This window comes from Pan troglodytes, chromosome 3 (genome assembly GCF_028858775.2).
Source record: "Pan troglodytes isolate AG18354 chromosome 3, NHGRI_mPanTro3-v2.0_pri, whole genome shotgun sequence".
NCBI classification, from domain to species: domain Eukaryota; kingdom Metazoa; phylum Chordata; class Mammalia; order Primates; family Hominidae; genus Pan; species Pan troglodytes.
In genome coordinates, this window is record NC_072401.2 from 170,038,073 (window position 1) to 170,056,413 (window position 18,341).

Genomic DNA, 18,341 nt, shown 5'->3' on the forward strand with positions numbered 1-18,341 from the left:
GAAAGGGAGGGGAGTCGAGGGAAGGGGAGGGGAGGGAAGGGAAGGGAAGATACAAAAGTTCAATGAGAAAAATACATAATGTAGAATTTGTAACTTTGAAGAAGTTGTTTGATCATCTGTGTTCTTTTCTATTTGTTTACTTTGGGTATCAAATAGCTTTGATATCTATATTCTTTTGGATAAACTTTTAAATAATTTAACAGTTCTTTTAAAATGTCAACATTTATAATGAACCTGAAATTGCATTAGCAGCTATTAAAATTTTGGTTAACAAAATTTTTAGATATCAACCCAAACTGTGCAAGAAGATTCACGATTTTTAAAAATTCCTTTAAACGTTACATATGCAAAAATACTTGAAGAGCATATTTGACATGATGTGTGACTCTCTGACTCAGGGATAAAAGAAGCCAGTGCACAGTGTCAATCTTTATTATTAAATATATTCAATGTGGAATTTATTTCTCATATTTCAAATTGAATCTAAAATCTCCCAGCACCCTAATATTTTATCCAGAACCTCCCAGAGGTTCTAATGCTTTGTGGCCCCCTTTGTGGACCACTGTCCCCAAAGATCCATGTGGTCTGGAGTAGAAAAGCACTATGAGGTCTATGATCAATTTTGGAAAAATGTGAGCTGCTTTCTTTTCCTCTTCCCACAGCAAACCTGTGGCAAACCTCATTAAAAAAATGAGAAAAAAACAGTGGTGTCTGAAATTTTAGACAAAGAAGCAGGGTTTCTCAGGCCAACTCCATAGAGCATAAATCACACTGGCCTCCAGGGCTTCATTCTCTTAGACAATGATGCTCATCAGTGGACATTTTTCAGTGTTTGGGGTTTGAGGTCCTATCAAGGCTTCACAGCAATGTAACCCCACTCTGTCTGTTAAACACATTTTGTACATAAGATATATCCTTCACTTACCTGGTTGATAGTCTCTGGTCTAAGCAAATCGTTATCTGTGTTCCCCGAAAGACAAACAAATGGTGAAATGGCTACTCTTCCTTCCTTGCAGCTCATCAAGTGAGACACGAGTTGGGAGTCTTCACATTCTTTACCTGTGAATTCTGACCATTTTGGACTAGGTCACGTTAGGTTTTAAAAATCAGCCCAAATGTTAACCCTTTTAAACTCACTGTAGGTCAAGCCACAGTAGGTGACATTCATCTCATCAGAATGAAAACTGATTGAGATATGGTGCATAAAGTCATTAACACAGCTTGGCACAGAGTAATCATTCAATCCATGTTGACTATTAACTTATTATCATTACTTTTTTTTATTACCTGTTATTTTTGCCTATGAACTCAGATATAACCTCAGAAACCTCCTAGACATGATGTTCAGGCAGCTCCTACCAGTGGATTTGGAGCTGGCATAAGAGATAAAACAGAGGTTCCGTCCAGCGAGTACCATCTCGCTGGACTTGGAAGGCACCAAGTCATGCACTCAGGTCTGGCTCGTTTTTCCCATCATGACACAATCACACACTCCCATCATCTTTTCTCTGCACTACTTTCCTTGCTTCCACCATTATTGTCTGCATTTGCTCATGCTGTGTCCTACATCAACAAATCTTGAGTAACTACAATGCTTACCTCCCTGTCTTTTACTCCAACTAAGACTATATTAGGAGACAGGGGAATATGAGAATCATTTTATGGCTCCACTCTTTACTCTTAGTCTAGCTTCTTCTTTCCATTTATTCTCCCCTAAAAGTTTCCTGCTATAAAATTGAAATTTGGAAGCTTAGTTACTTTGCAATACCAGTTACTCCTCAATCAAGAACAAATAATTGAAGCAAAGAATGATATTTGCAACGTCCGCTAGAACTTTCCATAATGATAGAAATATTCTACCTCTACTGTGTCCAAAGTAGAAGCCACTAGCACTGGAAAGTTAACGTGACTAAAGCTAAAGTGACTAAAGAATTAACTTTTCAATTGTTTTATTTTTAATCAACTTAATTTAAATAGTGACACGTAGCTAGCTGGTGGCTACCACGTTGGGTAGAATAGACTTACGCGATGTTGACTATGTGCTATGCACTGTTTTAAGAACCTTATAAACATTAGTATACCTAATCCTCTAAAATTCTGTAAGCTAGGTAATATTTTTAGTCATTTCATTTTACAGATTAAAAAAATGAGACACAGAAAGATTAAGTAACTGGCATGAGACCTCATGGTTAATAAGTAGCAGAGCCAGGATTTAGACCTTGGCATTCTGCTGCCAGTGTTCACATTTGTAACCACTATGCAACTGCCCCTCAGGGGAAAAAAATGCCAGAAATTATGCCATTTTCTTTTTCATCTGTCACTTTTTCTGATCCAGTTTTCCAACCTGAACAGATAGGCAACCTTCCATCAAAATGGTTCATGAATGACTTTTATTTTTTTTCCTCCATTGCCCAATTAATATTTGGTAATTATAAAGTTTTTTTTTAATTGGAAAACAGAGCCATTACCACACCCTACAATGGGCTAAATTGTTTTCTGGGGATAAAACACTTGGGTTAGTACAGCTGCCCTGTAATAAGCTCCTTTACCAGCTTTGAAGCATCCAATATCCAGAGGCTTTCTTAACCAAGATTGTTTACTCTTTAAATTGTTCCAGAATGGAACTAAAATCTGCTTACTGATTCTTGACAAAGGGAGTTGATACTCTTTTTTCATGTTCACCGACTTGGAAGCAATCAGCAGGAAGGAGGCAAAATCCTTCATTACTGCCAGGTTATACTCATATAAAGCAGCTTTAAAATCCTCCGGGAGTTCGGCAAGGATCACCTATGGGCGAAATACATTTCAGAAAGATCTCTTTACTTTTATTTAAAAAATTAAACTGCTTGGTGATAAGATTGCAGCATAGTTCTGTAGATTGATGCTCATTCATCAAAACCCTTGATTACTTTATTCACCTGTGAGATTAAGGTAAAATTTCCTTTTGATTTCAACCAACATTTATAAATGTAAGTATCTTTCCTTAAAAAAGTTATTTTGACTCCACTTAGCCAAAACCACCAATTTAATAGAAACATGTCCTACACTGATCTTAAACTTAGGTGTATTTCAGAGACTTGAGGGACATATTTAGAGAGCAAGTAACAAGTTAGTGTAGCAGTAGTAGCGTCAATTCTTTATTGAGTTCAGATTATGTGCCAACACTGTGCTGTGCTGCCCCAAGCACTAGTTATATGTTAGCTCAGTTAATCCTGAGAACAACCCTATGCAGTAAACATTTTCATCTACATTTTGTACATGAGGGAGCTAACCCTCACAGAGGTAAACTTGTTCCAAACCTGACAGGTAGTAGATAGAGAAGTAGCTGGTATTGCAAGCTAACTCAGCTTCCAAATTTCATGTTTAAAAACAAATTCTTTCAGAATTAGGACTAGAAGTTTCTTTAGTGTGAGTTAGAAATAGCTATGACATTAGAAATGTTCTTGGTTTTCTTCTGTTACAATTATGGGTTTTATTATTTATTTGATATTTTCCTTAATTTATTCATACCCTGTACTTTTCCAATAATTGAGGTATTTTATAAGGGTAAAGATAATACAATATGATCATGTAAATCAAAATTTGGTAAAAAGGAAAGAAAAACAAGAAAGAGACTAAAATGGGGCACAAATTATATTCTAAGATTCCTAGGAGCAAGTGTGAATGACACATTTCAGAATGTCTATGAGATAAACAGCTATTTATTCTCAGCACTAATATCAGATAAGAATTTTCCAGGGGGATTCTTACAAAAGGCAACTGTGTGGACATAATAAAGAATGCCCCTACCAACTCCTTACAGTGGATAGTATGACAATTTCCACAAGCCTACTACGGACTCAGCTCTATCTGTGGATGGACCAAGACAAAAGAATAAATTGACAGGTGCAGCTCTACACTCTGGTCAAAGTGATATGGTCTCTTTACTGCTATGCCTTCCATGTCCTGCCATTGTGCCACTGCTGGACACCGTTCTAGGGCAGCATGTGCTGCTACCATGTACACCTTGTGTTGTTTGCCACCTTCTCGAATGTGTATGCTATACAGCCCCATCAGGAGAGCAAGCTCTTGGAAGGTAGCAACTATGTTTCCCAATCATGATTTTTGCTACAGTTTACACATATTTATTGCTCAATAAATCTTTGCTAATTGACTAATATAGAGCAGTTATCCCAAATGATGGTACATAATATAAGAGGTACATGAGATGATTTAGTGTGACACACAGAACATTGAGTAATTATACATCAGTTTTAAAAAATAAAAAGTGGGCTGGGCATGGTGGCTCATGCCTGTAATCCCACCACTTTGGGAAGCCAAGGCGGGCGCATCACTTGAGGTCAGGAGTTTAAAACCAACCTGGCCAACCTGATGAAACCTCAACTGTACTAAAAATACAAAAAAATTAGCCAAGCGTGGTGGCGAAGCCTGCAATCCCAGCTACTTGGGAGGCTGAGGCAGGAGAATGGCTTGAACCTGGGAGGTGGAAGTTGCAGTGAGCTGAGATTGCGCCACTGCACTCTAGCCTGGGTGAGTGAGCAAGACTCCGTCTCAAATAAATAAATATATAAATAAATAAATAAATAAAAATATCTTCTTTCCAGTCCTCTTCTATTCTTTCTGATAACCCTAGAAAGTCCAGAGGCAATAGACCACCATTGTTTCTCTAAAAGTTTATAATCTCTTTTTGTAGCAAAGAGAGAGCAGCTTCAGCTGAGAACCATGTTAACTGCATCTATTCTTATGGCTTCCTTAGTTTTGAAATCAAAGATCCTGGCTTTCTATTTACAGTAGTAGTAAATATGAAGTTTCCTTTTTAAATACTTTAAAATGTGTATGCATTTAAGAAAATGATTAACAGTTCCAGTGGTTTGCAATGTGGATATATGTCAGTAACTAAAATTGGGTGCTCAAGTCTGGAGGTATATCCAGAGGCATTGTGAGGTCAGAAAGCCTAGATTAATGCTAATTCCCTTTTTGTTCTCTATTCACTAGGGTTACTGGATAGAAACAAGCTTCTTCTACATTCCCAGGTTCTAATGCACATTTTCTTGGGTTCTGTTTGCTTGTTATTATTTTGTTGTTGTGTCTTTAAAAAAATAAGAAATTGGAAACAAACAGTGTTACAAAAAAACTTAGAAAATAATTTTTCTTTCAGTCTCTCAACCCTTAAGTTAGGGGATTCTTTCTTAGGTGACCACCTCAATATTGTCTGAAGAGGACATTAGAGCTCATAATGTAATTCCTTCCCTGCACTCCCATCCCTAGCTGTAAACAATCCCAAGGGAACTATAGGTTCAGCAGTAGGGCTGTCATTCTATTTAAATGACTATTTGTGTATGTAATCTCTGTTGCTACTGAATTACATAATTTGCTCCAATAAAGTGAAAAAACTTTAGGGATAAGAATTGTTTGTTAGATTAGCAGGGGAAGATGTTTGAACTACAAATTAAATAGAACTCTAATTATGAAAAGACAACACTATTAAAACAAATGGAGTAGCTGATATTAATTTAACCCTATAGGTACTGAATGCTTTCCAGTAGCATACATTTAATAACTATCATTATTATATCATTGTAAGTATAATAAACTTCACCTTTGACTGAGAAAAACTTAAATTAGCATTTTGGAATTTTGCTGGAATATATTTTCTTCCAAACAAATTTGCCAATACTAACACGAGCTTTTCCATCACATCTTGGGAAAATTGTTGTGAGCCTATTGAAATAAAGAGCATTATTATAAATAAGAATAATGTTGATTCCATGTATTTTCTGCCTAAATTTGTTTTTATAGTACATTTCCTTTTGTTGAAGGCAAAATTTTCTAGTAAATATATACCTCAGAAATTGACCATATTTGACATACTATGTGCACATTTATTTTTTTGGGTAAGACAGGAGATTTTATATTCTGTGCCTTGTTTTTCCATCCTTGCTATACCCGCCCTAGTTCCCACCCCAGAATGTTTACTAACTGGTTTCCTGACTTGCACTCTCCTTTCTTCAGGCCATCTTGAGAGTGATCAGCCTTTCCAAAGCATGAATATAAACATATCCCTCCTTTACTCAAAAACCTTTGAGGGTATCTCAATGGCTAATTGAAAAATCCAGGTTCCTTGGCCTGCTCTTTAGGGTGTTTCAAATCCTGTCAAAACAAAGCTTCCAAACTTACCTACCAACACTTCTAAACACTAGCTCTAGGTTCTGGTCATCTTGACCTACTCTCCACTCCCCATAACACATGAGCACCATACTATGGGCATTAAAAGGTGGCTAGGTTTAATTAACTGGGCTCTGAAGCATACTAAAATCATATGACCATCAGAAACTTATTCTCTTTCTATGCTTCTCCATTTTCTCTTCTGCAAATATTCTTTATCAGTTAGGTAATATATAAGTAGCCCTCAAATACTCTTTATTAGAATAAATATCAGTTGACTTTCAGTGTCTAATTTTTTGGCATCTGTAAATCTGAACATATACTTAGTATTTATTTGCTTTAATAAATGAGAAGGAGGAAGAAGAGAAAAACTTATCTGCGGTTTTGGCTATTCAATAAATATGTTGCCATTTTTCGACTACAGGTATAAAACCCAAGCTTACCTTTCCAGGCTGGCTTACAGAGATTATGGAAAAGGCCTCTCTTGAGAAAATTTACAAAAACAAGATTTGAAGGTTCATGACCATGCAAATATGATGCAAGTCCTGCAAATTTCTTTGGATTACCCTTTTTATTTAAATAGTCCTAAAAATGAGAAACAAAAAGTTGATTTAACTTGCCATGTACTCAAATACCATAAAATACCAGTGTGAGTGACTGACAAATATTACCTGACTTCATTTATTAATAAATGATAAGTAACATTATCATTGAATGCAGCTTATAGAAACTTCAGTTGGTTTAGCATAGAAAGAAATTTACACGGTACTAGTTACAGAGAACAAAAAGCCAAAGCACGATGATACCTCTTTGATCAGGAGCTGCAAGGAAAACAAAAAGTAAAGTTTCAAAGTCTCCACGGCTCTTCGTCTCTTAAAAGACAGCAATGAATGCTTTAGCACTGACAACACCTATAAAAGAAGAGTACTTTAATTTATCTAGTTTTAAACAGTATTTGTAAATACTGATATGTAATAAATAGTACACATACATACTATATAGATAATGTTATCAGAACTTATGTGAAAGTAAATGTCATTTGATTTCATATTATCTCTTTGATTGTGTCTTCACATGGTACATGCTTCCTTGAATTAAATACATCATATAAAGCAGAACTGTTATACATAACCCAGATTGGAAAATAAGCTGCTAAATCCCTGAAACAGTGGTGACCAATAGTGGCCTGAAAAAATAAAGTATGAAAGCCAATCTGGCTTACAAGATTAGTTCTCTTAGGCCATTCTAAAGGTAAATAGAGTAATTATATTGTTCTGAATCTTGAGTTATCCCATTAAACCTAATGGAATTAGGTAGATTGCAGTCAACAGAATGGAAATATTTGGATCTGTGTCATCACCCAAATTTCATGTCAAATTGTAATCCCCAGTGTTGGAGGTGGGGCCTGATTGGAGGTGATTGGATCATGGAGGTGAATTTCCCCTTTGGTGCTGTTCTCATGATAGTGAGTTATCATGAGATCTGGTTGTTTAAAAGTGTGTAGCACCTCCCCTCTACCTCTCTTCCTCCTGCTCCAGCCATGCATGTAACACATGGCCTACTTCTGCTTCAGTTTCTGACATGATTGAAAGTTTCCTGAGGCCTACCCAGAAGCAGAAGCTACTTATGCTTCCTGTACAGCCTGCAGAACCATGAGCCAATAAAATGTCTTTTCTTTATAAATTACCCAGTCTCAAGTGTCTCTGTATAGCAGCGTGAGAATGAACTAATACAGAAAGTTGATACTGAGGAGTGGGGCACTGCTATAAAGATATCTGAAAATGTGGAAGCGATTTTGGAACTGCATAGTGGACAGAGGTTGGAATTTTGTGGAGGGCTCAGAAGAAGACAGGAAGATGAGGGAAAGTTTGGAACATCCTAAAGACTTGTTAAACTGTTGTGATCAAAATGCTAATAGTAATATGGACAATGAAGTCCAGGCTAATGAGGTCTCAGATGGAGATGAAGAACTTATTGGGAACTGGAGCAAAGGTCAATTTTGTTAAGTGTTAGCAAAGAGGTTAGCTGCATTGTGCTCCTGCTCTAGGGAACTGTAGAACTTTGAACTTGAAAGAGATGATTTAGGGTATGTGGCAGAAATAAATTTCTAAGTAGCAAAGTGTTCAAGATGTAGCCTGGCTGCTTCTATCAACCTATGCGCATATGTGTTAGCAAAGAAATCACCTGAAACTAGAACTTGTATTTGAAAGGGAAGCAGAGTATAAATCTGAAAAATATGCAGCCTAGCCATGTGGCAGAAAAGAAAAGCCTATTTTCTGGGCAGGAATTCAAGCAGCCTGCATATATTTGTATAACTAAAAGGAAGGCAAATGCTGATAGTCAAGACAATTGGAAAAGTCCTCACAGACATTTCAGAGACCTTTGCAGCATTCCCTCCCATCACAGGCTGGAGTGCAGTAGGTCATAGCTCACTGCAACCTCAAACTCCTGGACTCAAGTGATCCTCTTGCCTCAGCCTCCCAAATAGCTGGGACTACAGGTACATGCCACCATACCCAGCCAGTGAAACTTTTTCTAATAAAGAAACCAAAGCAATTAAAATAGAAATCAAATTAAAAATCTAATTTAATAAATATACTTCTTCAAAAACAACTTGAATGTGATAAATTGAAAAGGTTCTGAATATGATAAACACTATCAATTTAAAAAAAAAACTATAACTAGAAACTTCTCCTATAAAAGTAACATATAAGAATAAAGAAAAGGATCCATATACATGGGAAGAAAAAGTCAAGTGACCTACAAGAAAACAGCAATCAGTAGGGCCACAGATTATATCTCCACAACAGTAGATGCCAAAGAAAATGAAGCATCGACAATTCTGAAGACTAATGGCTCAAATCCAAAAAATTTATGCCAGGTTAAATTGTCCTTACTACAAAAGAAAAAATCTCCTCAAATATGCAGGAGCCCAGAAAATATGCCACCTTCACAAACGTTATTATATGAAAAACAACAACAAAAACCTTAAAAGTGTACTACTCTCTCTTCCTGGGAGAGTAATCAAAACCAAGAATGGGGCCACTTTTACATAGAACTGGGTGTCGCTGTTCTCTGTGACTATCAAAAGGCACACACCTGACTCATTACAGGGTTCTGGGAAGACTCTTTGTCTTGGCAAGTGGAATCTGACGTAACTGGCCATGATAATGAATATATAAGAATATGGAAAACTTGGTAACCTTACAATGATATTTTATTAAATTTAAATTTTAATGTGAATTATATATTACTCAACATGGGGTTACAGCCCCCAAAATTGTTCTGATTGAAAACCTCAGGCAAATTTACCAAATTCTGACATCTAGTTCAACATAACTGCATCCATTCTTTAAAAAGCAAACACTTACCCACATTTAGGTGGAAAAGACTGGAAGAAATATACCAAAATAATAAAGCAGTTTCCTTTGAGTAGTGGAACTATCGCTTCTTGGCCTTTTGGCTAAGATCAAGTGAGTAGTGGAAGTAGGTATGGGTGATTTTTCCTTCTTTCAGCTTTTCTATGGTTCCAAATAAACTTTTATAAACAGGTTATTTTATATTTAAAATATAATTTTTATTTTTAATACAGCAATACTGTTTTCCTCATTTTTATCTGGAATTAAGAGTGATACATTTGAGAATACATTCAATCTTTCATTTCACTTATAATTCTTCTAATAATTCTTTAATGTAAAAATTTCATATTGATCTAATTAATTAAGTGGCAAATGCTGACAACATAACAGAATTTAAGGTAGAAGCAAATCTATTTTTCCACAAAAAATATATAGACAGTCAAAAACAAGTTATATTATCAGTTTTCACTCATACTTGACTTCCTTTATAAAGGAAAAAGTAAAAATCAACATATAAAAAGAATGAAAAAGTTAGCAAGTGCTTTTCCCATTCTTCTCTTTAATGAACACTAAAGCAAAACAAAAACAAACCTAAAACTAAAATCATAAGACCTGAGACTACAAACAATAATAGCTAGCATTTATGTGTTTACTACTCATCGAATATGATGCTAAGAAGTCCTTGACTTGCATTAACTAGTTCATTTAATTTAACTATAATTTATAGTGGTTGTTATTGCCATTTTGTAGCTGACAGTTCTGAGGTTTAGGAAAATGTAATTGCCTTATTAAAGTTAAATAGTCAGTAAATAATTGAACCAGGGACCTATTCCAGACCTTTATGAGTCTATAGCCAATATTCAACCATTATACTATATTGCTTTTCACACATTAAAATAACCCTGGTAATTCTTAATGCCTTATGGTCTTTGGTGGTAAAACAAAATTATTTTTTTCTGTCCTGAAGAAACATATACTAATCAAGAAAATGCAAATCATTAAAAGAGTGATGAAACTGAAGAGCTATTGCTACTGTTGACGTGAAAAATACTGAGGCAAAATTAATATAGAGAGTTCATTTGGGCCAAGGTTGAAGACAGCTGTCTGGGACAGACACACTTCCAAGTTGTCCCAAAGAGTATTCTGCTCAGCCTTTGCTACAAGTAGATTTTTAAAGGCAAAAGGGGACAAGAAGTGGGCTGATACAAAGTTTTTTGACAGGAGTTCTCACAGTTTTACAGAAATAACATTGATTTGTGATTGGCTATACATTGTTGAACTACAAGGAATGAGGTATGGTGTCCAATGTATGGTGTTTTATGGCTACTACATGTCAGTTAGCCTAGAGTCCACATAGGAAGTGGCTTCAAGAGGTAATTATTTAGCTTACGAGGGGAGTGAGACATGACTGCTGTCACACCCTGTCACACCCCAATGCCTCTCTGGGCCTGATAATTAAAGGGCACTCACATTCCTCAGATAAAAAGTTTCTTGGCCAAGTGCACTGGTTCACACCTGTAATCTCAACATTTTGGGAGGCCAAGGCAGGTGTGATGGTTAACACTGAGTGTCAACTTGATTGGATTGAAGCATTCAAAGTATTGATCTTAGGTGTGTCTTTGAGCGTGTTGCCAAAGGAGATTAACATTTGACTCAGTGGGCTGGGAAAGGCAGACCCACCCTTAATGTGGGTGGGCACCATCTAATCAGCTGCCAGCATGGCCAGAATATAAAGCAGGCAGAAAAAATGAAAAGGCTAGACTGACTTAGTCTCCCAAACTACATCTTTCTCCTGTGCTGGATACTTCCTGCCCTTGAGCATCAGACTCCAAGTTCTTTCATTTTGGGACTCAGACTGGCTTCCTTGCTCCTCAGCTTGCAGATGGCCTATTATGGGTCCTTGTGATCATGTGAGTTAATACTTAATAAACTCTTCTTTATACATATATCTATCCTATTAGTTCTGTCACTCTAGAGAACCCTAATACAGTGGGTGGATTGCTTGAGCCCAGGAGTTTGAGACCAGCCTGGGCAACAGTGAGCCCTCACCTCTACACAAAAAAATAAAATAAAAATTAGCTGGGCATGGTGGTGTACACCTGTAGTGCCAGCTACTTGGGATGCTGAGATGGGAAGATCACTTGAGCCCAGGTGATTAAGGCTGCAGTAAACCATGATTGTACCACTGCACTCCAGCCTAGATGACACAGCGAGACCCTGTCTCCAAAACAATCAAACAAAAAGAAAGTTTATTTTCTTTCTCAAGACAGACTTCTAAAAGAGCAGCAGACCTGACTAGAGCCAGGCCAGTGATGAAGACTGAACCTCAGGCAGTGTCCAGCACGGTACCTTTGCCTTGGCATCCTCTGGGTCATCTCCCTTGGAAGCCAGCAGCATGAGTCGCAGGACCAGGGTTATGCTGAGAGGGAACTGTCCTCTCAGCTCAGGAACACTGGATACAAGGAGTCTTTTTATTTTGGGCAATGGGATATCAAAGAAATACACATTTCCAAGCAGGTCTTGACCTCTTCTTCCAGCACGACCAGACATCTGGAAGCAGCAAAGAATCACAATGTAAAACCTCCACAGATAATTATCCTATGAAGTCCAAAGATTTATGACTTTACACTTGTTATCCGGGATTGTGTTAAATTGTGTATTTAGTCCTGAAACTAATCTATGTTAACATGGCACTTAAAAAATACAGTGTGGCTGGGCAAAAGAGATAAGGAGGCATTGTGATATATATTTGGTCTTTGGCCCCAGTTGCTGGCATATGACTCATAAAATCCTTGGACTCTCCAATATCTGTATGTGAATGAGTTGGCTGATAGCTGGCAGTCTCTAGGCAGCTTCAGGACGGGGACTGGTCACCAGAAAGACCAAGGCATGATTAGAGGATTGGGACTTTCAGCCCCTCCTCGCAATTTCTGGGGAAGGGAGAAGGGCTCAAGGTTAAGTTTATCACCAGTGGCTAATGGTTTAATTCTTCAGGCCTGTGTAGTGAAGTTTCCATAAAAACCTAAAGGGACTGTCTCAAAGAGCTTCCAGACAGCTGAATACACGGAGTTTCCTGGAGGGTGGTGTGCCCTCAGAGGGCATGGAAGCTCCGTGCCCCTTGACCCATACCTTGCCCTCACAGCTCTTCTGTATCCTTTATAATATCCTTCATAATAAACTGATAAATATAAGTGTTTCTGAGTTCCATGAGCCACTCTAGAAAATTAACTAAACCCAAAGAGGGGGTCATGGGAACCCCAACTTGAAGCCAGTTGGTCATAAGTTCCAGAGGGCTGCACTTGTGACTGGTGTCTGAAGAGGAGGCAGTCTTGGGGACTGAGCCCTCAATGTGTGGAATCCGATGCTATCTTCAGGTAGGTAATGTGGAATTGAATTGAGCTGCAGAATTGACTGTTCACTCGGTGGTGAGCAGAAATCCCCACACATTTGGTCACAGAAGTCTTCTGTGTTGATTGTAGTGATTATTATAGAGTGACAGAATAGAAAAAGCAGTTTGCGTTTTGCTCATATTCAGAGGCAGAGTCATTAACAGGTATTCCCTATCATGCAGACAACTGTACTAGGGATGGTAAGATGATACGTAAAAGAAACTTACAAATGGAAACTGCTTTCAAGGAGCTTAGAGTCCATATACCCCCACTCTTTCTCACCACACACACACACAAAGAGAACGAGAGAGAGAGGGAGTGATAGAGGGATAGAGGGAGGGAGGGAGAGGGAAAGGGAGAAGGGGAGAGAGAGAGGGAGGAATAGAACTAGAGAGTGTCTTGAATAGGGAAAGTTCTCAGCCTTGTTTTCAATCAGATCCATCGTTTGCAAATGAAGGATTCAAACTTCTTCAGTTCTGCTTGGTTGAAATAGTTGAGCTCTGACTGGGTGGTTTCAAGCTCCAAACTAGAAGAGTCTGCCGGATGTTTCTTTCAAACAGCTGGAAGCGGGGAATTCCAACCACACTTGGCACCACCAACAGCAACTGTTCCCTATTTAAGCCATTTTCTCTCACTCTTCTAACAACTAGAGTTAAAAGTAATGAAATTTAAAAAGTGTGCCTAAGCTCCTTGAGATACAAATCAAGTAAATTTATTGAAAGAGACAACATCTTGAAAGGCTTCGTGGAAGAGGTATGTCAAGGACCAACTATTTGCAGAAGAAGTAACAGTCATTTATTCAATGCTTAATATGTGCTGGGCCCTTTATATAAATTAGTTTTAGGCGGTCTTCATAATAATCCAGTGAGGTACAGAGTATTGTCAGCCCCATTTAAAGATAAAGAAGGACTTCTAATGTGACGTTGAAAAAAAAAAAAAGAACAAAGATAAGAAAAGTGAGCGCAGAGAACCTAAGTAACTTAGCCACAATCCAACAACTGAGAAGTAGCAGATTCAACTAATCCCTGATGTTTTTTTAATCAAAGTCACGTCCCCAAGGGCCATGTGAGCCTGCCTCTGGGAATCCTAAAAATGAGATTCCTGAAGGTTACGTGGTAGACAACCCATGCAAAACAATGACAGCAGAGAAGAAAAAAGCAAGAAGACAGAGATTAGAAAGATGGTTAGAAACAGTAAGAAGATTAGATTGATTAGGATAAATGTTCATGAGCATAAGAATATACATATTTTAGATAGAGAGCAAAAGGGATTTTATTGATAAAGGGCTTGAATATTGCCAACACTTCTATATTTGATCCTAGAGTAGAATTAGCCATCAAATATTCCCTTGCCAGAAAATGACATGAAGAAAAACGATGCTATCCATCATCTACAGCACAGAATAGAATATGGGCAAATCATAACCAGGAGGACTGTTAAAGTATGCCCCTGGCCAACAGACAGAATGGACTCCTGTGGCTGAGGTGCTCAAAGGTAAAACAGAACTAGGCAGTCACGGCAGGGTGAGGGAGTGGTCATGCATGCTGTGTTCTCAGAAAGATGTAAAGGTGTCAAAGGTTGCTTCCTACGATCAAGCCAAACCAGCTGCTGTTGGTGGTGCCAAGATAAACTGTGGTTGGAAATCTCCACTCCTAGTTGTTTGAAAGAAACATCTGATGGAAACTTCTGGTTCGGAGCTTGGAAACCACTCAGTCAGAGCTCAACTATTTCAACCAATCAGAAAGGAAGAAGTTTGAATCCTTCATTTGCAAACAAAGGATCTGATTGAAAACAAGGCTGAGAACTTTCCCTATTTAGGCCAGACCCTCCCTTTGTTCTTTGAAGAGCCCACTTTCACTTACAGCAAAGGCTGAGTTTCTCCAATCTGCAGATTGTTTTTTATAGAAAATAAAACTCTGTTTTGCCTCTGCAGATCTCATATCCTTTTGTTAACATTCTTATAATAGCCCTGGCTAAAGAATGAAGGAAGAAGGATGCTGGCTACAGAAATTGTGATACAGAAATCTGAGGACACCACTGCAGAAGAGTAATTGGATGATCTGTGTAATAGATTAAGCATCAAAAGAAAAGGAGAGAAAAGCATTAAAGATGACTCCGGAGTGAAAAAGTGGGCACGGCAAATGAAGAAGGAAATGTTTATTAAGGACCTTTAATGTGTCTCTTTCCTATTTCACTTAATCCTCACATGGGCTGTGGGGTAGTGATTATCACAGCCATTCTGGAGATAGTGAAGGAAGATCCAGCAGTTCAGATATCTCACCTGAAGTCTCACATCTGTTTGGCAATAATCACCTCATGTCCACAGATTTTCCATTATCATGGTTTCCATTATACCACAACTGAAAATGACAGCCTGGCATAGATGGATGCACATTGTACAGAAGAAATCATCAGTTCCACAAATACCTTCAGCATCTCTTGTCATCCCCATGCTAATTGCTATTTGAGATACAAATTCCTTAATGGAATTTACAAGAGCACATAACAAGAACAATGAAAGAACAAGCGCAATCACATTTCCCCAAAGCTGGAGTAATCAAAGAAGACTTCAGAGAAAACACATAAGGACAGTTCAATCAGACCCTTGTGAAGGGCTAGGATTTCAATCAGGGGAAAGAAGGAAAAGTCTCTAAGAGGAAGGAGGAGAGCAAATGTCCTGATGAACAAGGCATAGCAGAAATGAGAGGTCAATTACTAAAACAATTTGTGCCAGAAGGTTCTCACTAGGAAAGAACAAGAAATAAATATATATATTTAAAAAAAATCACATGGTGATCAGGATGCAAAGGGCCCTACTAATAACAGCTGGCATTCATTGAGCACTTACTATGTGCTGTGCACAGTTCTGAGTGGTGTACATTTTTCAGTTAGTCCTCATAATAACTTTCTAAAATATAATTATTGTCACCATCGTACAGATTGAGAAACTGACACCTGAGAAATTAACTAACTTGTCCGTAGTTGCACGGCTAGTGAAGAATAAGGCAAAGAGTTAAGCCTAGGGAATCTAGGACCAGATTCCCCCATATTAATCATTATACATACTCCTTCAGAAGCACTGTGAAGATCTAGCGCATAGGTACCTGAGGCAAGACTTGAGCCAGGCCACCAGTGTGGTGGTGAGCAGTCCCAGCAGGGGAGGGGCAGGGCAACAGGCTGGTTTGAATGTAGGCAGAATCAAGGTAATGCTGATATGGTGGTGAAGAGGCCCAGGAAAGGATACCAAGAGACTGAGATAGCAATAAGGGCATTCTGATAACTAGAGCAATCCCAGGAGTATGCCAATAAGGAGACTTTTGGAGGCCCTGGGAGGCAGTGAATGTGTTTTTGCTTATGGGAAAGAAGTGACTCATTGGGACCCAGGCAGCAGACTGTGGTAGGCAGCTTTCTCAGTGGCTGCTCCCAATGATTCTAATAATCACAGCTTCCTGCTATTCACAGCCTTGTGTAATCTGCTCTCCTTGATTGTTGAAGAAAAGCCAGGAAGGTGAAGCTAACAAGTATTCTCTTTATTTTACAGGCAATAAAGTCCTACGAAGATTGAGTGACATGAGGAAAACACCTAGGAGCAGGTCATGACATGTATTTGACTCATAATAAATGCCATTTGAGGGAATATATAAATGAGTATATTTTGAAAGATAGAAAATAGAAAGACCAAAAGGAGAAAATGGCATGTTAGCAGAAAATCCATATCATTTTTTTCAATTAATACAGGAAAGCATATTATTTGCTTTCAAGAGCTAATATAAAATACATAGTTCAGGGGTCTGTATTACCTGCTGTGCTAGGAAAAATCACACTCCTATGAGACTAGATTCCTCTATCAAAGAAAGCACTAGAAGGAAGGAAGGTGCATAGCTTCATGCCACATATTCAAATAGATCTAGAGAAAGAACAAGATTCTGATACAGCTGGACAAAGTCACTGAAGTCAGTTCCTGGGAAACCAGCTTTGGAGACTGAATTTTCTATTTATATTTCTAAGTAATAACTTAGTTGTTGAGTGAGAAACATAAATCCACAGGTAGATTTTCTTTTTTAAAACTTCTAAGTATAAAACATAGTAAATGCTTACTTCTAGTTGGAAGATGTGTCAAAATACTGACATGAAGTCAAAATAATGACAGCTAAACTAAGGCTGTAGCTATAAGATCATGACGAAACTGAGATGCATGAAATACTTTTGGTACAAAAGTGCAAGCAGTAGAACTAACATTTTCTGGTTCTCATTGTATGACAATCCTTCTAGACAAATTGTAAATAACATAGAAATAATATGGAAATACAATTCTGTTTTAAGTGCATTTCTCTAGACAGAGACAACCTGACATTTGGGATGATGAGGCGGTTGTTGAGGGGTGTAAGTGCAAGGGGCAATTCCCAGAAAGGTCTGCCACCTGACCCTCGAGAAACAAATAAAATCCATTCACAGAGAAAGTATATTTTATTCTGTCCTAGGAGATAATGCTAAGTCATCAGGGCAGGATAACAAAGTAGTTCCACTCTCATTGTGGTCCATAGTAAATAAATGATGTTGGATTTCTTCCAAACTAGTGATTTTGGCAAGGAAGAGAAAAAAGGAGACCATAATTCTGAAGGAAACAAAAGTCCCTTAAGAGAAACTTTGCTCTCTACACGAAAAAGAGAAAGACTGAAAAATTCCAGCTCAGGGACTTCCTGTTTTGCATAACAGAACATGGTAAAAGGTGACATGGTCTATAGCTATACTTGAGAAAAGGAAAATATGGCTTTTAAAGTTGAAACAGCAACATCCTAAAAGGTCATGAAATGGAGATAAACTCCTTTTCTCTGTAAAATCACAGTCTTCATATTCCAGTCTAGGAGAGTTCACATGATCTAAATTTGAATAAGAAAAGAGGAAAATTTCAAGAATAAGCAAAATGATAAAATTTATATTTTATAATTTATCTTTTATATTTCGAGACTAGGCAAAGATTATTGTCAGTTTTTTTTTTTTTTAGCAGTGTATACAGAGGAGGTGATTTTTCTTCCCTTTGACTTACAATATGTATCACATATAGGATGTCATATAAGGAAATGAGAAGACTCTCAGGTATAACATCTTTGTCTTTGTGTCTAAATCTCTGTTATATAGCCCTTCTCTTTTATTTTTATTTTTCTCACTCTCAACCTTGTTTTTGTTTCATTTATCTCTCTTTCCTCCCTCGCCTTATAATACAGACATATTTTTATCCTTGATTTTTAAAAAGTTATGTGGAGACCTCCGAGTAACATTTCTCACTCCAGAAATTCCACTAAAATGATAACGAAAACCTTTTTTAAAAAAAGCATACTCCCAAGAAGGTGAATGGTATTAAAGGCTTGGAATTTGGAAAACAGGTGGTCAATGACTCCTAAATACTCAATACTAAACTTCAAGTAAG

General features: G+C 37.6%; 1 protein-coding gene across 11 annotated transcripts in view; it reads right to left on the bottom strand.

Moving 5' to 3' along the window:
• DDX60L (DExD/H-box 60 like) overlaps positions 1 to 18,341 on the bottom strand; it is a 123,834-nt gene that overhangs the window by 16,022 nt on the left and 89,471 nt on the right. For 9 of the 11 annotated variants that reach the window (XM_054683911.2, XM_054683912.2, XM_063808442.1 and 6 more), the window contains 6 exons: positions 11,874 to 12,074; positions 6,972 to 7,076; positions 6,609 to 6,750; positions 5,600 to 5,721; positions 2,640 to 2,787; positions 926 to 1,068 (listed from right to left, as the gene is read on the bottom strand). In XM_054683911.2, coding sequence (XP_054539886.1) covers positions 926 to 1,068; positions 2,640 to 2,787; positions 5,600 to 5,721; positions 6,609 to 6,750; positions 6,972 to 7,076; positions 11,874 to 12,074 — 861 coding nt within the window. The remainder of the gene's footprint in view (positions 1 to 925; positions 1,069 to 2,639; positions 2,788 to 5,599; positions 5,722 to 6,608; positions 6,751 to 6,971; positions 7,077 to 11,873; positions 12,075 to 18,341) is intronic. The other 2 variants (XM_063808445.1, XR_010156232.1) reach the window with 2 other exon arrangements.